Below are 18233 nucleotides of genomic sequence, written 5' to 3'. Positions count from 1 at the left end.
CCGAGGTATCGCTCTTTGATAGCTTCTCCTTCTTTTTCTTTATCCTTATTCAACTCTTTGTCTTCTACTGTAGTACGATCCCTTGGACGTCTGAAAAATTAACTATTTTAACGTAACTGTTTTTAAAGTTACATAAAAATACTAAATACGAAAACTGATTTTATCCTTTATCATAATTACAAACCAATCTGTAGTCTCCTGTACGATATTCCATGATAATGAGATCTAAAACATAAAGTTATAATCTGAGCTATAATGTTTGTACAGTAACTGATTGAAGTCACTGTCACAAGAGAGAGAATACTCTTCAACTAAGACACAGCTGCTCAAAAATCTGCTGTACTTTATCGTTTTGATCGACTAATCTAATTCTGACTGGTAAAAATTTTGACATACAATAAAGTAAAGAATATCTTTTTTTACCAGACAAAGTTAGGGCTAAGAAGCCCTCTCTAATATTTAACCTGTGACCAACGGCTTAAAGGTGATAATCCGAACCACCATCAATGACCGGGTAGGTGAGCTGCTTGCAAAAACAGGTTCACTCAGTTGGTCACCCATCCAAGCAACAGCCACGTTGAAATTGCCTGATGACAGACAATAGACAAGTTTCTTCATTCGCATAATCTTGGAGATTAATAATGCGTCATGTGGTTACAATAATGGTTAATTATTACAAATATTATCTTTTTTGTGTACTTATTGAGTAAAAGGGTCTCTTTATCAGCCAGTCAGTCAGTTGCTACTTTAATTGTGCAGGTGTATTCTTCAGTTCTTCTGGCAGAAGGTTAAACAACTTCGCTCCAGCATATGTTGGTTTTTTGCTGAAAAGATTTAAGTGATGAGGTTGTAAGACAAAGTTGTAGCATGTCTCATGTTATTGTGGTGTATATCTAGATGTCTTGATTTTAGACGAGTAGAGACTGTATGCAAGATAACTTCTTGTGTATACAGTGCCACCACCGTTAGAATTTTAAGTTCGGAAAATGCTGTTCGGCAGCTTTCTCTGTATCCAAGACTCGTAAGACATGTAACAGCACGCTTTTGTTGTATGAGGACTCTTTCTAAATTTGCCGAAGTCATTCCACCCCAAGATGCTATGCCATATCTTACGTGAGACTCAAGAACGGTGAAGTAAGCAGTTCAAGTGTTACCTCTGGAGTACATACTTGATTGAGTCTACGCAGAAAATAGGTTCCCGAACAGAGTTTCCTGCACAGCTGGTCTACATGTGGCTTCCAAGATATATTGGAGTCAATTACAATGCCAAGGTGCTTTGTATTAGTTTTAAGATAAATACCAGTTATTCCTATATCTAGATCCTTGCCTTTGGTTTTAAAGACTACTTGGACAGTTATTTCTTTGTTAAGGACCAAGTGATTAGGAACACAGTATTCTTTAGTAGCCGTAAAGGCTTTGTCTGTGTTAATTAATGTTTTGCTCTTTATTTTTTCCTGCGGTTGTGAAGACAGTTTCATCTGCATACATTATTGTTTGACAGATTCCTTGTTGATGAGTTGGTAGGTCATTAGTCAGTAGAGGGAATTGTCAGAATGAGGTAGGAAACTCTACGGAAGTATGAGAGGAATACTTTTACAGTGTTTGTAATCATCAGAAATGAATATATAGCAAAAGATACTTTATTCGTAATGCTCTATATTTAAATCAATTTTTTCAAACAGTGGAAAACAAATTTATAAAGTAGTTACTGTTCGGCTTAGAAAGTGAAGCAAAGCCTATTCCCAAGCCCAATTTAGTATAATCTTGAGTAACATTGGAAAGTTAAATTTGAGAGTTATTCACAGCAAACTATTGGCATAACAAAGAGGTGGGTATGTGAGAGAGAGATATAAACCCTAAAGCATTAAAAATTTAAAAACATACCTATCACAGCAATCCAATTTGTCTGGAATACAGCAGATAAATGTTTTACTTTTAAATAAGCTCATCTAATTAATTTGTTTTATATTTACTCAGATTTATTATATACCACTAGTGTGGTATGCTCTTAAATCAGATTCATCCCCCCCTAAAGCCAAGTACTAGTTACACCACTACAGTAAAACTGAAAATTATATAAAGATAAACAAATTATCAGCACCACAATAATTTGGACTCAGGAAAATCATAACTCTGAACTTGATTTGACAATGCTGACAAATTAATTCAGAAACCTTGGATTGAGTGCAGTACACTGCTGATGTGTTCTGTGATCTGTACAAGATATTTGACTGTGCAAGTTGAGGCCTACTTCTGGGTACGCTTTAAAATTATTATCCTCTTATACTTTTTCTGATCGTAAACTTTTCTTAGGGAGTGGGGCAATTTTGGCTGGATTCGATATTATCTATGTAACATATAACTAGGATATGGCATTATTTATTTTATGTTCTGTATTACTTATGATATTTTAGGTTTACAAACACAATTATAAATTCTCGCTGAATGGCATAATCTTCAATACTTTTTAATGCCATTGTAATACAGGCCTAGGCCTGTTTCAAATCCTAGGAATAGGATAATCATTTACGCCTATATTCATTGGGATCTATAATTTGATTCCTATTTCGAAGAATAACTTCAATTTTATCAACATTTTTCACCAAGGCTTAGTTAGACCTAGATTTTGGAACTCTTCTTGAGTGAAGACTATTTTAAATTTACTGTCAGAATCTTCTAAATTATTATAGTCTACTAGCTGTTTCCCGCGGCTTTCGCACGCTTTTCGTAAGTTTTGCCCGCGTATGAGCATTTCTGGTTGAAGTAAATTATATTTCCAACCCCGATGTAGATTTTACCTTGATGTCACGATCAAGAAAATATGTCAAAAATGTATTGTACATGCATAATGTATTTTATTACAAAGTGGTCTACCACTCAACCTTTAAGTTCAACCAAAAATTTTAGTTTAGACAATTATACATCATAACTTAGCGCCTTCAAATAGTGTTTCACTGTTTAATATACGTTATCTATCTCGTAATTGCAGGTTATAATGTGCAGGCGCTTTGAAAACTTTTCTTCATTTTATTCGTTTATATTCACGACATAAAGCGAATAATTCAGATAATAACTATCCTATCTTCTAAGTTAGACTAAATTACGGATACATGTGAAATTTGATTGAAATTGGTTCAGTCGTTTTGGAGTTTATTGGCAACATACATCGTGACTCAAGATTTTTTATATATATAAGATAAGCCTGTTAATTTTCCTGTATGTAATTCAAAACTGCATTATACATCTAAATCACCACATCATCATTACAATTGTAATAACTTGAAAGGTTTTAGAATAAGATGAAAAAGAAAACTGGCACAGTTTAATAACCTGCCACCTAACTCACAGACTACGCCGGCAGCTCCCAGATGGATTGCAGCAAAGTCTGATAAATTATATAGGTGAAATATACTGATTTTATTTCAGTACCTATTGTATTATTCTACTATGTTACAAATTCAATGTGCTGATAAAGATAGAATTGAATTGAATTAATACATACCACATCAAGCACAATGGATATTAGTTATGTAGTTTTCAATGCATGTTGAGCCGTATTATTTAATTAATTGTTTATTTATCATTTATTACTATAGAATTCTAAGATCATAAACTGTATTATTTCATAACAAATATGTTCTAAGGTGTTTTTCCTGAATCTTAAAATGTAATTAAGTTTAAAAGAAGTAAAACCGTTGCATTGTCTAGATCACTAAACTCATTGGGGGTTAAATACATGCGCTACAACACCTTCGACCTTCAGTGGACAAAACACCGAAAGACGTGCGTTGTGGCTCTGTTCATTGTTTAGCAATTACTATTTATTTCGGGCCTTTTCCACTAGAATGTTAGATTTGGCACTAAATTGTTTTCGCAGTAGTAGCCTTCAAATAATATCAGCTGGAATCCTATCAGCTGTTACTTATTTGATCTTTACTTTCACTTTGTTTTGTTTGTTATAAATGGCAATCGGTTGCATTTGTTGATAGGTGACTATAGGCCATAATCTATGTTCTTCAGAACTTAACAGATTATTATTAGAAAGTTGCAGTGATGGAGAATATGGTGACAGTGATATTTGTTTGATAATGAATTAGTTTGTGTTTGTATTAGAATATTAGTGTACAATCCCGAGTTGTGCCAAACCTTCAAGAGACAAACAACCTGAATCTTCAGGCAAGGTTGACATTCAGTATGATTCTGATCTAGATATCATACAACAGTCACTGGAACACTAGCCAGGCTAGTGATGACTAGTAATGACTATAATAATTATCCAGTACTAAATTCTGTCAGTGAAGAACCTGAAAGGCTGCATTTGGATTTTAGCAGCCTCGAGACTGAATTGGTCTCTGTTGATACTTTATTGCCAAATATTCATTAACATTTGCCTTCTATAAATTGTAAAAAGCTAAAATCAGAAACTAAAAAGAAAAAAATTGTAAAGTTCCATAGTTAGGACGATAAAAAAAATATTGTCGAACTTAAAATAACAAATCAAAAGAAAAAGAATCCATTTTATACTGGCAAGAAGTTCTGAATACAAAAAGAAACATTACTTTCATTGCTACACCAACTTTCATTGCTTGATCTTGACTTATCTGAGAGGCTGGATTCCAAATGTATTGAACAAGATGTATTTACGCTGTTCTCGACAAATTTTTAAAATTATTGTTCAGGAAACCAATGATTATGCTGTTCAGGTAATAAATGACCCTTCTAGAAAAACCCTAAAAAGTGACGCAAATTGGACTTGTATTACTAAAGATGAATTGAAAACGTACATAGCCCTTGTTTGATTGCAATGAGCCAAGTAAGAAAACCACACCGAAAAATAAATTGATCCACTACATAAATAGTAAAGACCCCAATATACTCAAACAAAAAATGCTTAGGGATAGATTTCTAGATTTTTATACTTTTATCATAAATCAGTGGAATGCAACCCAAAAGACAAACTCATACAAATTAGATCTCACTTGAATTATATTCAATTCAACCCCAAAAAAAGAGCGAGATTTGGTATAAAAATTTATAAGATTTGAAAAGAAAATTCTGGCTATTGTTCAGTTTTCAAAATTTACATTGGTGAAAATAACTTAGTGAAGAGTTTCTTGCAAGTGAGTCAGTTGTACTAATACAACTCTGAATTTGATGCAGCCCTACTTTGGCCTGGGATATAAAGTACGAGGGGGTACCCAAAAAAAAAACCGGAATTGTATTGCTGGTAGCCGGCAGGGTGTAGTACACATTCCTGCCGCTAGGCGTGTGTCGCGCAACCCATTGCGAGCTCAGTGACCCCAGTTCCGTTGTCCTAGTGCATTCTGTTCGTTCGTAGTGACTGTTTTCGCTAACCCTGTTTTGTTCTTGTTTCGTTTTTTTGTCATGGCAAGTTTAAGTGAACAACGTGCAGCTGTGAAATTTTGTTTTTTACTTGGTAAAAATGCTGCAGAAACTATTTTAATGTTGAATACAGCTTACAAAGATGATGCTATGGGAAAACTCAGGTCTACAAGTGGTTCGCTCGATTTAAAAATGGCGACATGTCGATTGAAGACAAACCTCGTTCTGGACGTCCATCAACCTCTCGAACGGACGTAAATGTTGAGAAAATTCGTGAACTTGTGCTCACCGACCGTCGACAGACAATTGAGGAACTATCAGAGAGTAGTGGGTTAACTTGGAGCTCGGTTCAGCGAATTTTAACAGAAGATTTAGGACTGGAAAGGGTTGCTGCCAAATTTGTTCCTCGACTTCTGACTGACCATCAAAAGGCACATCGAGTTGAAACTTGCCGCCTTCTGAAAGAACATCTCGAAAATGATCCCGATTTTCTGGAAAAGGTAATTACTGGTGATGAGTCATGGTGCTATGGTTATGACCCAGAAACGAAGCAACAGTCAAGCCAATGGAAGTCGCCATCTTCACCTCGTCCAAAAAAATGTCGGCAAGTCAAATCAAACATCAAAACCATGTTGATTTGCTTTTTTGATGCTAAAGGCATTGTTCATTCTGAGTTTGTTCCTCCAGGTCAGACTGTCAACCAAACATTTTATTTGGAGATTTTAAGGAAATTGCGCAACAGTGTTCGCCAGAAAAGACCCGATTTGTGGCAGACTGGTTCTTCCACCACGACAACGCACCGGCACACACAGCCATCTCAGTTAGGCAGTTTTTAGCCAAAACGGCATGGTTCCGCTGCCCCACGCACCTTACTCGCCTGACCTCGCTCCATGTGACTTTTTTTTATTTCCACACATGAAAAGAGGCTTGAAAAGGTCAACGATTTGACAGCGTTGAAGAGGTTAAGAAAAAAAACGAAGCTCGAGCTTGCAGCCATTTCTAAAGATGACTACAAAAAATGTTTTGGATCAATGGAAATACCGTTGGGACAAGTGTATTAGCTTTAATGGAGATTATTTTAAAGGAGATAAGGTCATATTGTAAAAAATTTGATAATATATAATTTTTATAAAATAATTCCGGTTTTTTTTGGGTACCCCCTCGTATTTCTGGACAATTGGTATGTCTCCGCCCTTGCTTTTTGTAGAGCTTTGGAAACAAAATATACACGCTATTGAAACTGCTCTAAAATAGAGTTGGCATACCTGAAATTTTCAAAACAATTGATCTTGAAAAAAATAATGCAGTGTACAGGTCATCAAATGGTATTTTGGCAATTATGTAGATAGACAACAAAGATGTTGTATTATCTACTTATCACACTGATCTGTTGTTTGAAGAAACACGTACTCGGAAAAGAAAACACGGGGCTGAAGAAAAAGTAAAGCAAAAGTTTTGACTGATTACAACAATGGAATGTTCGGTGTAGAAAAAATGGAACAAATGTTATCCTGTCTTCCTATCACGCGGCACTCAATAAAAGGCGTATAAAAAGATTTTTTTATTTGCTTGACCCGGCCACACTCCTTTGCAGTGTACAAGGTAAAGCCCCCAGTACCAAAAGAGAAAAGACATTACAGAGACTACAGAATAAATCTTACTAAGCAATTACTTTTGTCGTCACAGCTTCCACACAGAACATCACCAGGACGAACAGGACAAACTTTAGGTTAAGATCCTCTTCAACTGCAGAGAAAAACATGGGCTCATTTCCCCCTGAATATTGATAAACAAAGAAAGTGCAAAGTTTGCACATCAAAATTGAAACTGCGTTCATCTGAGAATGCTTCAACGTGCTGTCACATGTAGACAGTGAATGCTTCAAAGTCTACTATACAAAATTGCTCTACTGAAAAGATGAATAATGTGTATATAGTGTTTTTTGAATGTGTGTATATTGTGAAAAAATAAAGTTCAAGTTTTAATTTTACTTTACCGTTTCTATTTCATTTGTCTTTGGATATTTTTTACTTCAGAGTGTCCATTAACAAACGTAAGACAAATATTTTAGTATATTATTCATTAGTATAGATTTATTATAGTATATTAGTTTAGTACTTATCTAAATAAATAAATGCTTATAGTATTACATAAAAATATGTTTTAAAATAGTGCAGTTAAAACTCTTGCAAGTAAACAATATATGAGCCGCAATGGAGCGGCCTACTGCCTACCGCTGTAAATAGCTCTGGCCACTGGGTGTCACGTATTAAGGTTTTTCATCGCCCACAATGGGTTAAATGCACTTTATATTAAATAAGACATATAAAAAAACCATATACCTAAATAGGGTATAAAACTAAAGTTATGTTCTTTGTTAACCTGGAATTGCTTTTAGTTTTGTGACAATTCACAAGTTGTGGCTATGGTAGTTTAAAAATATGTCTAATAAAGTTAAAAGTTAAAGAAAAGCATTAAACGTTACGAAACAAACATAATTTAATGGTATCTTAAACCTATTATCTTTCTAAATACAAAAATGTCCTAAGTTATTGAAAAATCCAAAATTCTTATTACAAGAGTCCAATAATCCATTTGTTTGTAAAATCATTATTTTTTTCACAATTTCAAAATTGTATCATTCACCACACTTAACACATGAGAGGGCAGGAACTACACAAACCACAACACTAGGGATGAAACTGTGCCTCATCTTGTAATTGCTTTGTGAGACTAATACTATTGGATGCCATATATAACAGCATATGCAATCAAAACAGTACTAGAAGAATATAATATTGAAAACAATTTTTACATAAAACCAGAAATAGTATCAGAACTAAACTTCTTATTACCTAAACTCTTCACGTCCCCTATCATCATTCTGCTTGGTTGCTTCTTTTGCAAAATCATCCCTTTTGCGTCTCTCTTCATCCTGCTTCTTCCGTATTTCTTCAACTTCTGCTTGTCTCTTTCTTAATGCTTCAGCTGCTCTTTCTTCCTTTGTTAGAAATTTTGGCTGTACACAAATATACGAATATTAACCTCCTGACAGATGAAAATGAGGAATTATAAGTAAAACTAGTTGATATTAGTAAACATCTTACAATTAATCCAAAAAATTGTCTTATTTATATTACTTTGTTATTTACTTAATATTAAATCTGTTAATTTAATTATGACTGATATTTTGTGTTGTTGAGTTATGTCATGCTTATAACGAAAAGGTAAAATTATTATTATAGACACTTACCATGGTTAGGTATTATCAACTACGAAACATATTCAACAGTTTGTATCTGTTCTATTACCCAAACAGAAAACCTAAGGCACAAATTTAAACACAAAATTATTCAAAAACTGAAACTCAGCTCTGAACACACAGCAGAGAGGCTTCAAAACTGAAACGTGCACTTGAAACCAAACAATAACATTAGAGTAAACTCCAACAAAGCCTCAAGTATGACATAAAAACTTACCTATCAAAATTTTCAGCAACAGACAACTGTTACATCAATTATCATCTAAATATTGAACATTCTTTTAATAATTAGGTCCAACCACTGTACTTTTGGTTAATCTTGTAATATAACATTTCTGCATCTCAACAAATACCTACCAATATATTAATACCCACCAAGTACTACAGTAAACAAATGTTAATTACTGACACAAATAAAATTATAATTCAATTTTTATAATAAATCAAACAGCAATATTTTAGTTATTTTTTTTTAAAGAACACAGACACTGGATGTTGTATTTAGGCTTGTAACCATGAAATGTTTAAATTAAAACAACAAATGAAGGAGAGATTTGGAATAGTAAAATTCAAACAATTTGGTTTGGGAGAGCCACGATGGCTGAGACATTATCAGTGGTCTCAACCTTGTACACTGTACTGGTTCTCCCCCTTAATTTCCTTCCAGAGGCCAGTATTCCATTTAAATTAGTAGAATAAGGCTGAGAAGGTAACTGGTCTCTTTATAAAATCATTTTTTCAAAATTCTCTACCATTTCTGATCAGAACAAAATAATATTAAATTTTAGGGGAGATTTGAGGCTTTAGAGAAAAATTATATCCTGCAAAATGATTTCAGACATTTGTGCACAAACATATTGAGAAAGCAATGAAAACAGCATCAACATTTCTAATACATAGTTGCTACAAAATTACTATTGAAATGAGGGGTGAAGTGTGGTGAGGTAACTGCCAAAGCGGCCAGGCTTGCAATGATATCTCACACTGTAGTGTGAATCTTGTATAAACTATGAAACCTAAAATGATTGCACTAATTTTATTTTCACAAACCTTGCTTCTTTCAGCTTCTTCTGCTTGTTTTTTAGCCAATAGTTCTTCTAGGGAAAGAGGCTCTTTTTTAATCACTTGTGGTTCTTCTTCTATAGGTTCCTCTTTTTTAACAGTAAGCTCATCTTCTTTTTTAACTGGAACTTGGCTAAACACACATAAAATTTACAAACATTATTTTTTTTAATACAATTGTTTACAACATTTAATCTATATATATATATATATATATATATATATATATATATATATATTGTTTGTGTGTTTGTCCTTTATGAAATCGTGAACTATGTGTCCGATCATTATGAAAATTTGTATGTGTATGTATTTTTCCACGGAGAAGGTTTATATGCTATGCCCATTGATGTAACTCGCCACTAGGAGGCGCTTTCAAAGTTTTCGAAGCGCCTGCACATTATAAACTGTAATTACGAGATAGATACATATACGTAAACAGTCAAACACTATTTGAAGGCGCTAAGTTACAATGTATATTTGTTTTTAAAATACATTTTTTGTTGAACTTAAAGCTTGAGTGGGAGACCACTTTATAATAAAGTATATGTACGTATACAATACACTTTTGACAAATTTTCTTGATCGTGACATCAAGTCAAACTATACATCGACGTTGGAAATATAATTCACATGAACCAGAAGTGCTCATACAGAGGCAAAACTTATGAAAAGCGTGCGAAGCCGCGGGAAACAGCTAGTTTTATGTAAACCCAATACACTAAAACCAATATACAATAGTTCGTACTTTTTACTATAATAAGTATTTCATAAAGCAAATTGATGCTTTTTCCTTAATTTATTTGTGCATAATTACTATAATTTAATAAAATACATCACAGTCTAGTGTATATAAATGTGTCAAATAAAGAGATTGGGGTTTGAATACAAATAAGTATTACTTATTAAGTGTAATACCTTGTAGCATGTTTCTCTTAACATAAATTCTAATCTTAGGATTATTATATTCGTTTTTATTCAATATTTATGTTATGGGTTATTCGGTACAGCAGGTTTAAAAGTTATGTTAGTATATAAATTAACTTTTAGTCATACATTTTGTGGTATTGTGAGATGAAGATGGTATTATGAATAAACTGAATATACAGAGTAAATACAAATTCACACTTTATATAATCATTTCTTTCAGCTTGTATACAATTTGGCTTGTATTCACCAAAAGGTCTTACTGCGATATTTCCTGTTTACCAGTTTTCAGTTAACACTAGTGCAGTTGATAGAAATACAGTTTGTTATCTTTACAGAAGACAGCTTTCATTCCCTGTTCATAAAGCTTACAGAATTCAAAAATTTTGATATTTCATTTGAAAACTGCTATTTTCTGTGAGTGAACTTGTATTATAAAACTTATTATGCTTACGAGATTTTGGTAAATAACAAATTAATTTGTATCTTTATATAAAAATAACAAACATCATCATGTTTTTAAAATATTTATTGAAATTAATATTATTAATTAAAATAACAGCACAAGTTGGAAGGAATTCTACAAAAAGACATCATAATATTAATGGAGCAAAGTAGAAAACATTTCAGACATTATTATTTATTGGTTGTAGCATGAAACACACAAACATTCAGTGAATAAGAAATTACTGCTAATAGACCATGTTATTTAAGTAGTTCTAAAAGCCATACAGTGGCAGCAGCACTACGCAATGAGTATTGATAAAGCAGCACAAAGTATTGTTTGAAGGCACTTGAACTTTTTATTAGAATCTGGTTCCCTGTTGAAGTGCCTTGGTGCTTGACCAGGAAAGGGTTAAAATATAAAAATTTGTATTTTCTTTACTCTATCTTTAAAATTATGTATAACACTTTAAAATTTACTACATTAATATAGACTTTTCCAAATGTTTGGATTGTTTGGAATTCAATATTTTAGAAAGTTATGACTATTGTTGAAAAGCTTACTTTATTTAAATATAAATTAAATTTGGTATTTTCTGCAAGGTTATATAGTGAGTGTTTTCTAAGTATCCAAAACACATCACATCTATGAATAAATAGATTTTGGATGAATTATTTTTTAAATTTCATTTATAAACAGAATGTCTGGTTTTTAAAAACTCACAACGAACATTTTTTGACACTACAGTTTTTATTACAAAACCTGGTTTTCTAATACACTTACGGTGGAGACGCTTTCCTGTCCTTTGCACGATATCTTTCTCTGCTGCGACTTCGAGATCTAGGTTTGTCTCTTTTTACATCATCATCTTCTCTCCTTCTACGGTCATCCTTTCTCCTTTCCTTCGATCTGCTTCTTGACCTTCTTCTTTCTCTATCTCTATCTCTTCTGTCTCGTTCTCTATCCCTTTCCCGACTACGACTCCTCCGAACACTTTTCTTTTCTAGTCCCATTTTCTAAATTAAACAAACATGAAAATGACAAAATGATTTTACTTGTAAATATAATAAAAATTATATAAGCCACCTAATTTCTTACTGAATGCTTAATTTATAATAGGCTATACTCTTGATTTAAAAATAACACACAATCACACAACAAACTCATATTCTCAGTCTGAAAAAAACAAAATGACCAATTATTAGAAGGAATCAAATTAATTTCCTAATATTTTAAATACTCACGTAACCTGCAGTCAATCACGTAAATAACTTTCATAACTAATTATGTGTATTAGAATTAATGTATTGTGATTGAATAGCAGAAGCGATTGTGAATGGTACTGCACAGGGGGTTGATGTTTACTTAATTAAGCTCTTCTGACCAGAGAACGCTCAAATAAGCTAACAGCCGGCAGATAACAATAACACACATAGATAACAAGAAGCACAGTACACATATATAACCACAAATTTCCATTTAAATTTCAATTATTAAAAAATAAATTTAATTGTGATTTCCACTCTCTAAAACCATATATATTTTTGTTCAGGAGAATAAGCAGAATATGTTAATAACAACGACATTTTGCTTGAATATTCTGGCCTTTAACCACATAAATACCACAAAATCAACTAAACAATAAATTTAACTAGCTAAGATGCGGCAGCAAAACACTACGAAGTTTGGGTAGGGTACGATAAGCGAACCCGGTTTTTTATATAGAAAAATGTAATCATCGATACCTAATATTCCCATCTCAAATCCTAGACTATCAATCGATATAAAAGTATCTATAGTCCGCAACAACAAACATATGTTTTAAATTAAAATGTGAATTTAATGGTAAATATTAAGATCAGCGACTACCGCTCCGATCGCCGTAAGGTTTTTCGTACTAACACAGGTTAACGTAATTTCACCGAAAAAAATAGTCCCGATTATCGCTAACATATAAAAACCAGTTTTACGGCAGTACAATGTTGGCAATACAAAACACATAAATAACAAGATTTTCGACTATCAAACTAAAAACAATGGCCGACCATGGACGTTTTGATGAATTGACAGTAGCCACGTGACAAACAGGAAGGTTTCCGATTGGCCGGACGGGTCACGTGATCTATAGGACGGCTTCGATTGACCGCCAGACGTACACAAACAAACCCACATGGACAAGGAATAATTAGTGAAGTTATTGACATGGCTTGCGATGGTTCTTGTCACACGCTAAAAAGACCCTAGCTTGCCTATTCAAAATTCAGATCACGCGATGCTTGCCCGCTTCGCGCTGCTTGCTCTTTTAGAAAAAAAATTAACTCGAGCTTGCAAAGTCCAAGCCCAGATCACGCATGACTGCTTACACACACAACACTCAGACAGAACTAACGCAGGTTTCATTACAGGCAAAAGATAAGCGGCGCGCGTTTATTACTGATAAGATAAGACGAGTTTATACTAGAATTAGTACATGGACTACTACCCTACGAACTAATAACACCAAAAAAATGAATAAATGCATTATCAGTCAGGTTTTTTTAATTTAATTTTTTCCAAAAATTTTTTTTGGGGGGGGGAGTAAACGGCTACGGCGATAATCGGGACTACTTTTTTCGGTGCAATTACGTGCCCTACGAACTAATAACACCAAAAAAAAACGAATAAATGCACTGTCAGTCAGGTTTTTTTAATTTTATTTTTTCAAAAAATTTTTTTGGGGGGGGGAGTAAATGGCTACGGCGATAATCGGGACTATTTTTTTCGGTGAAATTACGTTAACCTGTGTTAGAATGCAAAAAATTACGGCGATCGGAGCGGTAGTCGCTGAGCTTAAGATTTACCAATTTAATATTAACAGTGATCAAACAAACTATTATAACCAAAATTAGGAAAACTGAAGACATATTTGCTCCTCTCATAGTTACATTTGTTTCTTTCCAACAAATTTCACATAATGGGTTTTTCGGTACGAGTCCTACATGTTGAAGCAACGAAAAACATGTCTTATCATCTTTCAAAGCAATGTTGTGTAGTTTTCTAAAATTGACTGCCATTCTTAATAATCAAAATGGGTATCAATTTACAATAACGTGACCATGGAAAGGTATGTTCATTTTTTTTTCCTGAAAACTACAATTTTTCCTGAAAACAATAGTGAAGAAAAAATTCGTCGGCAACGAAAATCAAAGGAGTTACGATTTTTTGAAATCCTCTGAAAACTCTGTTTTTGACAGTACCTCTGGCAATTTTACTGAAATGATGCTGACTAGTACGTTAATCCTGTCAACGATGCCTGCCCGCTGCGCAGTGCTTGCTCTTTTAGAAAAAAAAATTAACTCGAGCTTGCAAAAGTCGAATCCCAGATCACGTGATGCCCCTGATCCTTAACCCTCCAAGTGTTGTTCGACAAAATTTTGTCGGTTATTTTCCATCCTTAACGCAATAATGCCCAAAAGGCATCAATATAATACAATAATATACTTTCCCCCCAGTTTATATGCACCTGTGATAATAATACTTGGCTATAAATGCCCAACCCATGAAAAAAGTCCATTTTTCATGGTCACGGTATTGTAAATAAATACCATCAAATGTTACTTATGTAAAAGTGAAATATTACGTTACGTGTATTATTTGAGTGTTTACAGCTGTTGAAAAAGATTATTTAAGTTAATTGTTCAAAATAATTAATTATTATTGATTGATTATATCAATGGTTATGATTGAGTAAACAGCCATTCTTTTTGTTACGTATGTGACACTTAGACACATTTATGGTGAAATATAAATAAAGTAAAATTATATACATACATTTATCACAGTTCAGTGTATAGAAGGTGATTTAATTCAAAAGTATACAAAATTGGGCACAAAAATTTTTATTATTTTCCAAGCAATACATGTTTTTATGGCTGTTACGTTTGTGACATGAAAGGCACTCATCCTTAGAGTGTTAGGTACATAATGGTAAAATTCTGTTAATTTTTTCCTTCGATAAAAATTTAAAATAAATTAATTGCATTCCTAATTAATATTTACGTACAACTCTTAATTAATCAATGTACCAACATGTTTTGAATACTTGTTAAAAATTGTGATTTGTTGTTACGTATGTGACAGGTTGTTTGTTACGTATGTGACAAGTATAACTAGAGTACCAAGAACACTATTTATGATAAAAATAACAACTTATTATATGTAAAAGTGATATCCTTACAACTGAACTGAACCAACAAATTAGGTAACTGTTATCAATTCACATAGAAAACGTTACAATAAAACTTAGGTACTAAATTCCCATATACTGTATATTAAGGCTCCTTATAACTATTTTCTACAATATTAATTTTTAAATAAGTTGGGTACACTTTTGTTCTAAGTAAAAACTAACAGAACATAGTCACACTTCTTTAACATGTACAGTTTTTGGAAACTGATAAAGTACACTAACTCAACGGTTTTTAATTTTAGGTTGTTCCAACACCCGGATAATGTCTTTAGTAGCCACGAGCCTTTCATCATTTTCATCAATTTTAAACAGTGTAGTATCCTCCCCATACTTTCTCAAGAAAGTGACTACAATATCTTCATTTACTTTGCTCTGGCAAACTGCTATGTAGCGAAATTCTTTCATTTTATTACTTAATAATTTCACTAATACAAAGTCACCAGGATTTGGGTGTAGGACATTTCTATCAGTGTTTGATAATGGGCTCTTCATCTGTCTCCATCTGTGCATTTTCCAGTACTCTCATACTTATCATCATAAGATTCATCACTGTAAGCATCTTCATAGTGTAGCCGTCGTCGGGTTGACAGTCTCTGTAGCGTCATATTCTTCATTCTTAATGTCAACTTTAAGCATGAGTGATTTTGATGTCCTGCTAATCAGTATCTTGTGATCACTATATGCTTGAAAGTGGTGCATTGCTTGAATACCAGTTTATTTGATGAATTTTACCCCATCTCTCCTCAAGATGTTTTCTATTATGATCTATTTCTTCCTTTTCAAAACAAACAATAGCCGAATTTCTTTGCATTTTTCCAATGTCACTCTGTAGAAATCTTCATGGGGTATTAACAAAAGCTTTCCGACCTTTACTGCTCTCCATACAATCCTCTTTACCATCCCTCCGATACCATCTACAGCCCCCTTCCCATGGCTGGAAAGCAAAAGAATTCCAGTTCATTGCAATACCAAAGTCTTCCTCTGCAAAACAAATATTTGACATAGTGTACCGGCTTTTAAATTGGACAGCACACAGTTATCAGAAAATATATGTAAATGTTTTACTTCTGGAGCTATTTGATTAATTTCTTTTACAAGAACTTTTATAAATGTCCAAACAGAGTTCTTACAATGCTTCAAATCATCACTAACACAAGCAAAACTATAAACTTTATCATTATGCCAAACCTTTTATTTTTTGTACATAAATCAGTCTGGGAGGCTTTAAAATAAACAAATAAAATAGATTAACTTGGTAGATAGGCTAGGTTAACTAACTTCCTAAGTTAATTCCTTCTTCAAATTGACAGTTTTTGTATCATAACTTAATGTGTCACATACGTAACATTTTGATGTGTCACATACGTAACACAGTTTACTTGCCAAAGGAATAATATTTAAAATAAAATAAAAAATATCATATTAACAATCATTAACTTGACCTTACTTTTACAAAATGTTATCCATGTCAACATTCTAGATGAGATGCAGTTTTTAAACTTTTTCATGTTTTCTTGTTACGTATGTGACACTGTGACATACGTCAGAATTATTTGGAAATAAGGACTTGTTTACTTACCAAGTTTATTTAAATTCAGCTCAAGTTTTATGTAAAATGTCCAAGCTTCCTCTCTCTAACCTCAAATCTGAGAAACACTTATACACTAGGTAAAAATCAGCTGTTTTTAAAAAACTAGATTATTGTTATTAGTAGACTGTCTCATCAACAGGCAACTTTAACCTAGAATAAAAATAAATATACATCTTCTATTAAACTATTTTCTTTGGATTTGGTAAATTAAAGTATTTTACAACATAAATATGTCTTAAAAACTAACTTTAAATTTATTTCATTTTTTAATACTGAGGTGTCTTTTATAAAAGAATGGCTGTAATATTGTTTGTCAATTTCGATATAAAAAACCGGGTCCGCTTATCGTACCCTACCCCGAAGTTTGGTGGCACTCGCACTTCAGGTAGAAAGAGAAAACACCACTCAAGATAGTACCTAAATTCAATTTTTATCTATGTATAGCCTAATACATACTTACATACTTCATGTAATACAGGGTACTACAATTTTGGTGTGTAATAACGCTTAATTACATACCATACCCTGACACAATTAGGATTATAAAATAGTTGGGAATCTTATAAGCCTCTATGACTAGATTATTTCAAAGGATTGAAAATTAAAATATTTTTATTTTCATTTGTCAGAGAATAACAATCTACTTACCTTTATGTCACCAAAATAACGTACTTAAACAGTGCACTCTACACTCAAACACTTTTTAGAGTACATTCAAAAAGTACCAATGTTTTAACAATCAATTATTAATTCACGGATTTAATAAAACTAGTAGCTAACCTTAATTCCAAAAATCATAACAATAACGTATCAGAGACGAAGCTGAATACGAAGTACTGTGGTGGTCCATGATAACCAACCCACCGAAAGTTATATTGAGTCGGTACGAGTGGTAAAAAAAAGTATACGCATATAATATAATAAGGCGGCCCTCTTAGCTAATACAATACATGTATTGGCAACCTATTACACGGAGTCTTACAGGTGCGCTAAATGGATTTTTTTAAGTTTGATCCCCAATGTATAAAGAAAATATTCCCCAAAAATGGCACTATCTTGTGTCACTCTCGACTAATAGAGAAATCTTATCGAGCAGCTGGATTGAGTACAGCTTCGGCGTCTTATTTGAGACGGTCCCGTTTATTTTCATAATTTTTAGATCTGAGCTATTGCTCAGGACCTTTGATTTCCAAAAAATGGATATTGCATTTATACATATGGGGATTGTATGGCGGAAATTTTGTTCTGTTAATCCAATTCTGTTCTATAAAGCTTAGCTAGCGTTACTACGGTATATAGTTTGTTTAGAGTTGTAATTAATTTTAATCTTGAAAAAATTAACTCACTTTTATTAATAGAATTTTAAATACTTTAT

At 32.9% G+C, this 18233-nt stretch overlaps 1 protein-coding gene across 1 annotated transcript in view; it reads right to left on the bottom strand.

Annotated features, from left to right (window-relative positions):
* Positions 1-17690, bottom strand: part of LOC124363584 (probable ATP-dependent RNA helicase DDX23) — a 30382-nt gene extending 12692 nt beyond the window's left edge. Inside the window, exons 1-5 of the mRNA XM_046818840.1 lie at positions 17507-17690; positions 11823-12055; positions 9656-9800; positions 8199-8362; positions 1-90 (exon numbers count right to left, since the gene is read on the bottom strand). The exon at positions 1-90 is cut by the window's left edge and continues 118 nt beyond it. Of these exons, the coding sequence (XP_046674796.1) occupies positions 1-90; positions 8199-8362; positions 9656-9800; positions 11823-12052 (629 nt within the window). The 5' untranslated portion in view covers positions 12053-12055; positions 17507-17690. The remainder of the gene's footprint in view (positions 91-8198; positions 8363-9655; positions 9801-11822; positions 12056-17506) is intronic.
* Positions 17691-18233: the final 543 nt, after the last annotated feature.

Source organism: Homalodisca vitripennis, chromosome 5 (genome assembly GCF_021130785.1).
Source record: "Homalodisca vitripennis isolate AUS2020 chromosome 5, UT_GWSS_2.1, whole genome shotgun sequence".
In the NCBI taxonomy this organism is placed as follows: Eukaryota; Metazoa; Arthropoda; class Insecta; order Hemiptera; family Cicadellidae; genus Homalodisca; species Homalodisca vitripennis.
This window is presented reverse-complemented; position numbering and strand designations above follow the sequence as displayed.